General features: G+C 40.8%; 1 protein-coding gene across 1 annotated transcript in view; it reads left to right on the plus strand.

Moving 5' to 3' along the window:
• The window catches only part of UHRF2 (ubiquitin like with PHD and ring finger domains 2), a 152,890-nt gene that overhangs the window by 85,957 nt on the left and 54,107 nt on the right, over nt 1-12,826 (plus strand). The window contains exon 4 of the mRNA XM_073635195.1: nt 4,955-5,173. Coding sequence (XP_073491296.1) covers nt 4,955-5,173 — 219 coding nt within the window. The remainder of the gene's footprint in view (nt 1-4,954; nt 5,174-12,826) is intronic.

The raw sequence follows: 12,826 nt of genomic DNA on the forward strand, positions 1-12,826 counted from the left end.
GTTCCGCGGTTTGAACGTTCTTACGGGCGGCGAGAGGGGACGTCCCCCCTCCCGCCGCCCTCCGGTGCTTCTACCGACTCACCTCAGAGATCGGTGAGTCGGAGAGCGGATCCGCTGGCGCTGAATGTACATCATAGAGATTTCCGGCGGACCAGATGGTCACTGGAGTCTCTATGATCGTTTGGAGGCCAGGCGCGATGTTATGACGTCACGCCCGGCCTCTGCATTAAAAAAAACGGCGCCGCTTCGGCTGGGAAGCGGTGATCTTTTTTTTTTTTTTTTTTTTTTTTGATTTTAGGCTTCCCAGCCTAGAGGTGAAATGTGGGGTCTTATTGACCCCATATCTCACTGTAAAGAAGACCGATCATGTCATATTCCTATTACAAGGGATGTTTACATTCCTTGTAATAGGAATAAAAGTGATCAAAAAAAAAAATTTTTTTAAAAAGTGTCAAAATAAAAAATTTTAAGTTAAAATTAACAATAAAAAAAAAAAAAAAAATTTTTTAAAGCACCCCTGTCCCCGTGAGCTCGCACGCAGAAGCGAAAGCATACGTAAGTCCCGCCCACATATGAAAATGGTATTCAAACCACACATGTGAGGTATCGCCGCGAACGTTAGAGCGAGAGCAATAATTTTGGCCCTAGACCTCCTCTGTAACTCAAAACATGTAACCAGTAAAAAATTTCAAAGCGTCGCCTATGGGGATTTTTAAGTACCAAAGTTTGGCGCCATTCCACGAGTGTGTGCAATTTTGAAGCGTGACATGTTAGGTATCTATTTACTCAGCGTAACTTCATCTTTCACACAATGCAAAAAAATTTGGCTAACTTTGCTGTTTTGTTTTTTTTTTTTTTTTAAAGCATGAAACTGTTTTTTTTTTTTTTTTTTTTTTTAAAAACGCGTTTGAAAAATTGCTGCGCAAATACCGTGCAAGATAAAAAGTTGCAATGACGGCCATTGTATTCTCTAGGGTCTCTGCTTAAAAAACATATATAATGTTTGGGGGTTCTATGTAATTTTATAGCAAAGAAATGATGATTTTTGACATGTAGGAGCGAAGTGTCAGAATTGGCCTGGATGCGAAGTGGTTTAAGTAACGCAGTGCTGTATCGTAAAAAATTGCCTGGCCATGAAGGGGTAAAACCTTCTGGGGCTGAAGTGGTTAAAGTGTATGTATAGCAAAGTGTTGTAAATTTTTTTTAGTTTTTGCTAGAGCATGGAAGGGTTACAACTCTAATCAGATAATTTTTTTGCTGTTTTTTCTTTTTCTCTCTTCCTGGTCTGGAGACACAACAGGAAATAATTAAATCTCTTTGAAGTGAGGGAAATGTCCCAATTTTAGACAGCTGTCCATAGAACATATTTCCCCATTGGATGATTTACCCCAACTCTTGCTCTTGTAACAACTCTAAAATTGTGGCTTTACCCTCACTGAAAGAGGCATTTCAGTACAAATATAAGAGTGAATTTTCCCAACAGTGGGCACAGACCACAATACAAACTTAACAGAGGATTGAATGCTTAAAGTATCAGCACATAGTGGTCATGCGGATACATATTATATTATGAGTGCCACGTCCTGTAATGGTTATATGCAAAGAAAGAAATTGGGCTTTTGGACTTTTTAGGCACAATAATCACTATAGTTGGTGTAATTTAAAATCTAATTTATTAAAGATTATTTAAAATGTAGAGGCAAAAAAGACAGATACAGAATTCAGCTCATAATCACACATTTACAAGTTATACGCTCTAGCTTAGTGATGTAGAGATTAATTAAGTACTGATTGGACATACCAATCCTGTTTACATACGATTGTGCTATATTTGACAAAAAGCTATGCGGTAGTAACAGCCAATATCTAAGATTTGCTCGACATGTTGCACGCCACGGGCGCTTCTTCAAAAGCACAGAACTGAATACTGCAATAAACAGAACATTCAATAAATAACATAAATATATTACAAACAGTTATAACTAAATAATGTCATTAGTGATATCATAGATTCCAAAATACTGCCAACGGTGCCCATCAGATAGTGCTTTTCCCACAGGGTCCGGGCATTATTCATACACTATGGGGACGTATGCAACATGATATTAGTAAGAGTAGACATCAAATTGTATGATTGATAAGTCTGTTTTTCTCCGAAAGAGGTATAACTGCTCCTAACATGTTAAGGGGAGGGGAAGGAAAAAAGGGGGGGAGAGGGGAGGGGAGGGAGGAGAGTGGGAGGAAAAAGAAGAGAAAAAAAAAAAAGGAAATGGGGGAAAAAAGATGGGGAAGGGGAAGATGGGAGGGGGGAGAGAGAGGGGAGGGAGAAGGGGAGGGAAAAAAAGGAGAAGGGGGGGGGGGGGCGGAGAAGAAAAAAAGGGGGAAGGGAAAAATTGAATAATAAAGAATAAATGGGTGCCTGTTGTGGATATCATATAGGGATAGTGAGTCTAAATGTATTATTGATTGAATAGGCTATTTGCTATCGGTATATATCATAAATCCATTGGCGATATATTGCCGGTAATTTGAACAGTGTATGCACCCGTCTGTAGTGCCTCAAAGGAGGGGATAAATTGCAGAGATATTATAAGCATATTAAAGAGGAGTTCCACCCAGAGGCTCCATTAAAAAAAAAAAAAATTAAAAGTCAGCAGCTACAAATACTGCAGCTGCTGACTTTTAATTGGACACTTAGCTGTCCCAGGGTCCAGCGATGCAGGGGATCGAAGCCCCGCTCGTCCGTCCCCCGTCCCCCCCCCTCCTCGGCGGTGCCGGCATTTCAACTGTGGGAGCCGGGCTGTGGCTTCACAGCCTGGCACCCACTGCGCATGCGCGGTCCCAGATGATTGACAGGAGGGAGGGAGCAGAGCCGAGCCCTTCCTGTGCTGAGGGGGAAGTGATGTCACCAGCCCAGGCAAAGGAAGAGGCAGACTACGAGGGACCACCTAGCAACAGGCATTTAGAGGTAAGTAAAAAAAAAAAAATATTCAAATGTTTTTTTGTTTTTTACAATTTTTCAGGTATTTTTTGTTTTTTTGGGTGGAACCCCACTTTAATTTAACATACATGGCTAGTTTTAGTGGACGATTGATCCCCCCCTAGGGACAAAATAAAATAAAAATATCTGTGGGTATTGTCTTAGAATCCCCCCTATTATTGCATGTCTAGGATAGTTATTTAATTGAAAGTGTACTTCACTTACCGTTATACTATTTGTAATTGTGTGTATTGGCAGCAGGGGTAAAAACAACAGCCTCTTTATTCAGTGTTTAAAGCATTCAGCAGTTTGCTAGGATAGTCCCATATTGATTGTATGACTGAGGAGGATCTGGTCTCGGTCAAAAGTTGACAAAGAGTTGTAATAAGACTCAGGTAAGTCTTTCCTGTGTAAGATGTTTTTGATGGTATTCCAGATACAGGTCGTCCGACTACCTCTTAGTGAGACCGAGCTGATGAATACTTTTTTCCTCCCCCTCCCCTTACCATGTTAGGAGCAGCTATACCTCTTTCGGAGACAAACAGACTTATCAATCATACAATTTGATGTCTACTCTTACTAATATCATGTTGCATACGTCCCCATAGTGTAAGCGCCCGTGGCGTGCAACATGTCGAGCAAATCTTAGATATTGGCTGTTACCACCGCATAGCTTTTTGTCAAATATAGTACAATCGTATGTAAACAGGATTGGTATGTCCAATCAGTACTTAATCTCTACATCACTAAGCTATGTATGGAGCGTATAACTTGTAAATGTGTGATTATGAGCTGAATTCTGTATCGGTCTTTTTTACCTCTACATTTTAAATAATCTTTAATAAATTAGATTTTAAATTACACCAACTATAGTGATTATTGTATCTAGAAAGTCCAAAAGCCCAATCTATTTCTTTCTTTGCATATAAACTTAACAGAGGCTCTATCCCTTCCCTACTCAATCCTAAAAACATGGCCTTTACGTAGACTTTCGTTTTGGAAATGTAGCAGCAGGGTTACGTTAAAACACACCTAGTAATACAAATTTCAACATTGTTAAAGTTCAGTTTTTTTTTTTCCCTGCCTTTTTTGGTTCTTCTTTCCCTCCGCATCTACATGTTAAAGAAATGTTTAAATACAACCATATATTTTCATGACATACCTTATTTAACCCAGTGCTGTTTATCACTGGGTGTCTGTGCTTCTATATCCAATGCAGGCAGATCCTTGCTGGTGGCAGCAGTGTGCAGTACATAGCTTTATAAAAACATTTACAGCACTTTGCCTCAGTACTCCTTTTTAAGAGCCCCCTTATCTTTAGCAAGCAGTGGGCTGGCTCTTGGGAGTTATTCAGATATCAAAATGCCTTGATGGATGATCAGTGGACATTCCTAGGTAGGCTTACATTTTTATTAAAAAAAAATGGCTCACTAGTCCGTATCAGAAGACAAATAAATTCAAAGTGAGACACAAGCCTCATTAAGTACTATGGGGTGTATTTATGGAACATTTGTATATAAACTCTTCCAGTAAAAGTACATGTACATTCATTCTGTGCGAATAGAGGTCCACCAAGTGAACAGGTTTGTAAATTAACAATTTATGGGGTTCCTTTTTTAAAAATAAAAATTGTTGGACAGTTCAAGGAAATTCTACAGTACTTCAAAGTTGGTAAACCCCAAAAAGAAAAGTACTACTCAGATACCCCAATATTTGACTCCGGCTGGTTTAGTATCTGATGCCAGCTGCTGGTTTAGCTTGTAAGGCTTGTCAAGCTCAGTAGTCATTCCACAACAAAATGGTGCATCCCTGCACTGTTGATGTTCTCCACGGTTGTAAGTGAAATAAGTCAAATTGCTTCAGCCTGGTCTCCACCCATGGGAGAACACCCCTTTAACACACTTTACCCTGGAAGGCTTAATCGTAGAGACTAAGCCCTTTAACAACTGACTTGCTGATTTTCTTCTGCTTTAGTTATCCTGAAAATGGAGTTGTAGAGATTGAAAGCTGCAATTTGCGACCCAGAGCAAGAACCATCTTGAAGTGGAGTGACCTCAAAGTGAGTGATATTGTAATGGTGAATTACAACATGGAGACACCAGAGGAGCGTGGGTTTTGGTTCGATGCTAAAGTAACAGAACTGAAGGAACATTCTAGAACTAACAAAGAAGTCTATGCGAAGATTTTATTGGGGTATGTGATCGTGCATTTTATTACAAATTTCAATTTCAACACTTGTCTTTCGTAGTGCCATACAAAGGGGTTTCACACAAAGAGGACATTTGTACATTAAAGCACATGTTAAGTCCCATAGGAAAAAAAAAGCACAAGGAACATTACTTGGTCAGTATCCCTTGTGCTGCTGGCTCATCTACAAGCTGAAATCCTTGTTCATAGATCACCCTGCTGCTGTAATCTTCTGGTGCAGCAGTGGTTTATTGGTCCAATGGATCCTGTTTCATTCTGTGAATGGTTGGACCTTTCAATCGTCTGCCCGTCCTCCATTCATAGAATCTATTGTGTGGCTTCTATGAATGGAGCAGCGGGGCAGAAAAGGTGGGCATAATCTGGCACTCTTGATGAGTGCCTGTTACTGCTCAGTCTGATCCTATTAACCCCTTGTTGCAGTGGGAGATTATCAATTGCTATTACCAAGATTGCTAATAGTGGAGCCAGTAGCACAAGGGATACATCCTACTGTCTAAGTAACGTCCCTTGCGCTGATTGTTTGTTTTTATATCATCTGTGACTAAACTAGGGCTTTCAATGCATACATGTGTGTAGCAAAATGTACACAATGTTTCTCCTGTTTTAACAAAAACAAAAAAAAATCACCCTGCAGAGCAATGTAATAATGTGCTAGTATGCATTGCATACTAGCACATTATGAGAGACCTGCCTTAAAAGAAAACCCTTTAGCGGCATGCTGTCACCACTGACAGGGCTTTCGTCTTCACCAGGTCTTCCTTTCAGGTTTGTGGGCTGCAGCCATTTGACTGGCTGAGCCCCAATGATGTCACTCCCATGCATGCACACCGGAGTCACTGTTTACGGGCACACATTGAAGGAACGGCACAGTATGCCGTTCCTTCAGAGCGCATATTCTGGTGACATCGCCGGCTACAGCTCTGTGCACCTAAATGGTGCACGTTTAGGAGATATTTATTTTACCTACAGGTAAGCTTCATTATAAGCTTACCTCCAGGGAAAAATGTCACAAACTAGTTTACTACCACTTTAAGCCAAGTTCACTTCTTCGGGCTGGTAAGGGGATATCCTTGAGTGTGAATCTCCTTGTTTATGAATCTCTTGCGAGCAGTGAATAAATCTAAAAGTGCTAAAGCTGGGTGCACACCGTCCAAAAATTTGCCGGTTCAGCAGGAACCGGCTGACTTTTGGTCTGTCTGGCAGAAGCTGGACATGTTGGAAAAACCGTCATCCTATCAGTCTTTGCAGTCAATGCCTGCGAGTGCTGATTTTTGATTTTTTTTCTTGTGGGGTGTTTTTTGAGGGGGAGATTGCTGCACCAACATCTCCTGTTGGTACTCTGATCTGTCAGGCTTTTTTTTCCGTTATAACCTGCTGGGTTGAATGGAAAATTAATTTGTTGTCCCTCACGCCTTCGTAAATAGAAGTCAAATTGTACATAATCTGAGCTCTAAACCCTGTAGATTTTGCTGCTGTACCATTTTTTTCTTTTTGTTTTCCAATGTGGGATCTGATTGTCTTTAGAATGGACTTTGTAGATTTCGTTAGAGAAGTCTTCAGCCTGTAGCTGGGCATGTAAACACAATGGTTTGTATGTCTTCCAGAAGTACACATTCCAAAACTCCGATTTTTTTTTATTTTTTTATTTATTTATTTTTTTTTTTTGCACAGAACAGCCTTTACCTTTTAAACAGTGTTCCAGTCCTTGTTTTTAGTCATTGGCAACAAATTACACACACGATAACAATAGAGACTTATCTCACTAATCATGAGTAAACACAAAATCGTATTTTGGGTCAAAGTAGCCATTCTAAAAAAAATATATTATCTGAATTCTGTTGTTAACTTTTTTTTTTTTTTAATTCAAAGTGGTAGTAAAGTCCATTTTGCAGGTTTTACCTAGAACAACTATAAGCTTACAATAAAGTCTGACACTTTGTGGGAACCAGTGACACGAATACAGTGATCAGTGCTAAAAATATGCACGGTCATTGTACTAATGACACTGGCTGGGAAAGGGTTAAACACCTAGGGCAATCAAAGGGTTACCTGTGTGCCTAGCCAGTGTTTAAATATTTTATTATATCTTTTCATGTGACAACACAAGAAATGACACTTTGCTGCAATTTTAAGTACCCTCAAAATAACTCAACACACAGCCATTAATGTCTAAACCTCTGGCAAAAAAAGTGAGTACACCCCAAAGTGAAAATGTCCAAATTGGGCCCAAAGTGTCAATATTTTGTGTGGCCATCATTATTTTCCAACACTGCCTTAACCCTCTTGGGCATGGAGTTCACCACAGATTGCCACTGGAGTCCTCTTACACTCCTCCATGACAACATCACGGAGCTGGTGGATGTTAGAGCGCTTGCACCCCTCCACCTTCCGTTTGAGAATACCCCACAGATGCTCAATAGGGTTTAGGTCTGGAGACATACTTGGCCAGTCCATTTACCTTTACCCTCAGCTTCTTTAGCAAGGCAGTGGTCACCTTGAAGTTGTGTTTTGGGTTATGTTGGAATATTGCCCTGTGACCCAGTTTCCAAAGGGGAGGGGGATCATTCTCTAATTCAGTATGTCACAGTACATGTTGGCATTCATGGCTCCCTCAATGAACTGTAGCTCCCCAGTGCCGGCAGCACTCGTGCAACCCCAGACCATGACACTCACACCACCATGCTTGACTGTAGGCAAGACACACTTGTCTTTGTACTCCTCACCTGGTTGCCGCCACACACTCTTGACACCATCTGAACCCAATAAGTTTATCTTGGTCTCATCAGACCACAAGACATGGTTCCAGTAATCCATGTCCTTAGTCTGCTTGTCTTCAGCAAACTGTCTATGGGCTTTCTTGTGCATCTTTAGAAGAGGCTTCCTTCTGAGACGACAGCCATTCAGACCAATTTGACACGGCGTATGGTCTGAGCACTGACAGGCTGACCCCCCACCCCTTCAACCTTTGCAGCAATGCTGGCAGCACTCATACGTCTATTTTCCCAAAGACAACCTCTGGATATGATGCTGAGCATGTGCACTCAACTTCTTTGGCCGACCATGGCGAGGCCTGTTCTGAATGGAACTTGTCCTGTTAGACCACTGTATGGTCTTGGCCACCTTGCTGCAGCTCAGTTTCAGGGTCTTGGCATTCTTCTTATAGCCTAGGCCATCTTTATGCAAAACAACAATTCTTTTTTCAGATCCTCAGAGTTCTTTGCCATGAGGTGCCATGTTGAACGTCCAGTGACCAGTATAAGAGAGTGAGAGCGATAACACCAAATTTAACACACCTGCTTCCCATTCACACCTGAGATCTTGTAACACTAACGAGTCATAAGACACCGGGGAGGGAAAATGGCTAACTGGGCCCAATCTGGACATTTTCACTTAGGGGTGTACTCACTTTTGTTGCCAGCGGTGTAGGCATTAATGGCTGTGTGAGCTATTTTGAGGGGACAGCAAATTTACACTGTTATACAAGCTGTACACTCACTACTTTACATTGTAGCAAACTGTTGTTATTTCTTCAGTGTTGTCACATGAAAAGGTGGAAGAAAATATTTACAAAAGTGTGAGGGGTGTACTCACTTTTTTATGAGGTACTGTGTGTGTGTGTATGTGTTTCAGAACTTTTTCCACCTTTAATGTGACCTATAAACTGAAATCTTTTGGGGGGAGGGTGAAGTAAAAATAAAAAAACAAAAAATGGTTGCAACTGAGGATGTAGCTGTGTTCAGAATTAAATGGTAAGTTCACCTTTTGTACACTTTTTCCCCTTTGCACCAATATAGCATTCATGTACTTTTTTTGCAAAAATATCAAAGCTTTCCATTAAATCTACAGTCACCTACTTTTCTTGTCCTAATTCACGTTTCCAGACGTTTCCATTAGTAATGTCTTCTTCCTGATCAGACTTTAGGTTAGAGCTTGGTGATTTTCTCAAAAAAAATAAATAAATCGGCGATTTAAAAAAAAAAAAACTCGATTCATTCACCCTGCATCATCCACCCTTCCATTCCCAGGTGCACGTTTTTTATATGGAAAAAAATTTAGGAAAAAACTGCGCTATAAGGTATTGGGATGTGAAAAATATCAGTGAATAAAGCAGCAATAAACATCAATTGTAAATGCAAATAATAAAGAAAAAAGAATCGCGCTAAATAAGTGTAAAATATTGCATACATTAAGCAGTGACAATGTAAAAATCAATTAATACATAAAGTATATGTGAAAAATAAATCCCCGTGACAACTACGTATAGTTCAAAAAATGTTGAATCAACTGAATTAAAAAAGGTGGCTAAGAATCACCCATAAGAAATTATGCAAAAAGTCCAAGTGATTAATAATTGTTCATCTGTGAGAACAGGAAAGGATCCACCACCAGGAATAGAAGGGGTCACTCCTTACCGGATGGCTACGATCCCCCACTACAGAGGATCATAGCTAGCAGGTACACCTTAACACTGGCAGTGGGAACTCATATCAGCATCCGCTAGGGGTCATCACACCGTCAACATCAACAGCAAGCTCGTGGCAGAGATGTACCATAAAACAAAAGATGGAACTCACATAGCGTAAAACCATAAAAGATATTTTATTTGAAACTCCTAAAATGAACAGTTACAATAATCCAGAAAGTAGAAAGCCTTAAGTCCGGTTCGTGGCCATATGAAATCGGACAAACCCGTCCTACTGGAATGGAGCACAGCTTGGAGGTGACGTCAGCGCGTTGTCTAGCTCCGCCCTACGTGTTTCGTGACATCATCACGTCTTCCAGGGGCACAGGCGGCACACTACGTCACCTCCTTAAATAGTCTCAAGTCTAACCAGGCCTCGTAATGGACCCCGGTCTATCCTGAAATCAACCTATGATGTACCACAGAAGTCAGTGAGGTGGAGATTAACTTTCTTGATCTTAAAATTAAGGTCCAGGACAATAAATTAGTGACCTCCACTTATTTTAAGGCAACTGATAAAAACTCATTCATCCCTCTTGACAGCTGCCACTACGAACCCTGGTTGAGAGCAGTTCCTTTAGGACAGTATACACGCCTTCGGCGTAACTGTACCGAAATTGAGACCTTTGATAATCAAGCAGCCATTCTAACTGAGAGGTTCATGGAGAAAGGGTATGACCAGGATGTATTGTCGAGATCACTAGAGACAGTAAGAGGTAGAGATAGATCATCGCTGTTGGGAACAAGTCAGCGACAGGCTGCTAATGGTAATTTCAGCTTACCATTTATTACCACATTCTCTACTCAGCATCGCCAGATTAAGGACTTGGTTAGAAAACATTGGCATATTTTGACCACTGACTCAACACTGACTCCTTAACACGGTTTTACCCAAGAATCCTCGTATCCTGTTCAGAGGAGCATCTACTCTGGGCAACAGAGTTGCTCCCACAGTTCAGAATCCACCCAATATCAACAGATCTTTCTTTCATGACCTTACGGGGTACTACAGGTGTAGGAGCTGCCAAGTCTGCTCCCTTAATAGATGCAGGGAAAGAAAGATCTGTCGGTTCACTTCCACCAGTACCTCACGGGTTTATGAGGTGAAACCTTTCATAACTTGCACGTCCGAGGGGGTTGTTTATCTTATACAATTCCCCTGCGGACTGCAATATGTAGGGAGGACAAAAAGGGCTCTTAAGGTCAGATTAACCGAACACCTAAATAACATCAGGAGGGGTTTTGATAAGCACCCCGTCTCGAGACATTTCGACGAAGTGCACAGTAGAGACCCCTCCAACACCCTATATGTGGGGATTGATAAGTACAGACCCCACTGGAGAGGGAGTTCATTGGTAAGGGAGATCTCCAAGTGCGAAATGTCTTGGATTTATAAGTTAAGAACTTATGTCCCTTTTGGGTTAAATGTAGATACAGACGTAAATGCATTCATAAATAACTCCTAATGTAATAAATTGTCTGTACATTTATGGATGCATTGTATCTACTTACCTACATATGCATTATAGGATTATTTGGCGATTGCATGTCCACTCATTCATAACTCTGGTTTTTGTTATTAGGAACCACTTAGCTGTTGATTGTTAATTTTAGAGTGCAATATATGATATGGGTTTCATTGGGCCTCTGTCTGTCTGGATCAAGCCATCCATTTAGGGCTTCGTTTAACCAAAGAAAATTTCTTTTTATCTTTTAGACACATTTTTATATAAAATGTTTTTTAGATCTATTACATTGAGATTGGCATTTTTGCATTCTCAAAATCATCCACTAGATGCCGCTTTCAATTTTGACAGTGACACCTTGGTGGTATACATTGTAATTTGTGTCTTTTGGTTGCATTCTTAAGACCATCCACTAGATGCCGCTGCTGATTTTTGATAGCGATACTCTGGTGGAGACTACGATTTATTAATTATTCCATTTCCGGTACCTGTATCGCTCAGATATAGGTAAACAGATGAATAATAATTCCCCTTTTTTCAACCAGCAATAGGTTTTTTGTAACACCTAATTCTGACTATTGACAAATTTCTTTTGGTCTAAGGCCATCTATAATAACCCAACAATCCTAGTTTATTGTAATCTAAAAAGATATTTTATATATTACATTTTATATATTTTTCATTGATTTTAATGTTCAATGGACGCTCTGGTTTTATATACGCTCAAGATGATTTTTGTATGTGAAATAGTCTGTTTCACTTATGTGAAATAGTCTATATACAGCGGTAATAATTTTTGGTTTTACTGCAAACAATCCATGCTGAGAAGTGTACCCGGAAGTTGGGTTCTGTGGTACATCATAGGTTGATTTCAGGATAGACCGGGGTTCATAACGAGGCCTGGTTAGACTTGAGACTATTTAAGGAGGTGACGCAGTGCGCCGCCTGTGCCCCTGGAACACGTGATGATGTCACGAAACGCGTAGGGCAAAGCTAGACGACGCGCTGACGTCACCTCCAAGCTGTGCTCCATTCCAAACCCCTCCTGATGTTATTTATGTGTTTGGTTAATCTGACCTTAAGAGCCCTTTTTGTCCTCCCTACATATTGCAGTTTGCAGGGGCATTGTATACTGTCCTAAAGGAACTGCTCTCAACCAGGGTTCGTAGTGGCAGCTGTCAAGAGGGATGAATGAGTTTTTATCAGTTGCCTTAAAATAAGTGGAGGTCACTAATTTATTGTCCTGGACCTTAATTTTAAGATCAAGAAAGTTAATCTCCACCTCACTGACTTCTGTGGTACATCATAGGTTGATTTCAGGATAGACCGGGGTCCATAACGAGGCCTGGTTAGACTTGAGACTATTTAAGGAGGTGACGTAGTGTGCCGCCTGTGCCCCTGGAAGACGTGATGATGTCATGAAACGCGTAGGGCGGAGCTAGACAACGCGCTGACGTCACCTCCAAGCTGTGCTCTATTCCAATAGGATGGGTTTGTCCGATTTCATATGGCCATGAACCGGACTTAAGGCTTTCTACTTTCTGGATTATTGTAACTGTTCATTTTATGAGTTTCAAATAAAATATCTTTTATGGTTTTACGCTATGTGAGTTCCATCTTTCGTTTCATGGTACATCTCTGCCACGAGCTTGCTGTTGATGTTGACGGTGTGATGACCCCTAGCGGATGCTGATATGAGTTCCCGCTGCC

The sequence above is a fragment of the Aquarana catesbeiana genome, linkage group LG01 (genome assembly GCF_042186555.1).
Source record: "Aquarana catesbeiana isolate 2022-GZ linkage group LG01, ASM4218655v1, whole genome shotgun sequence".
NCBI lineage: Eukaryota > Metazoa > Chordata > Amphibia > Anura > Ranidae > Aquarana > Aquarana catesbeiana.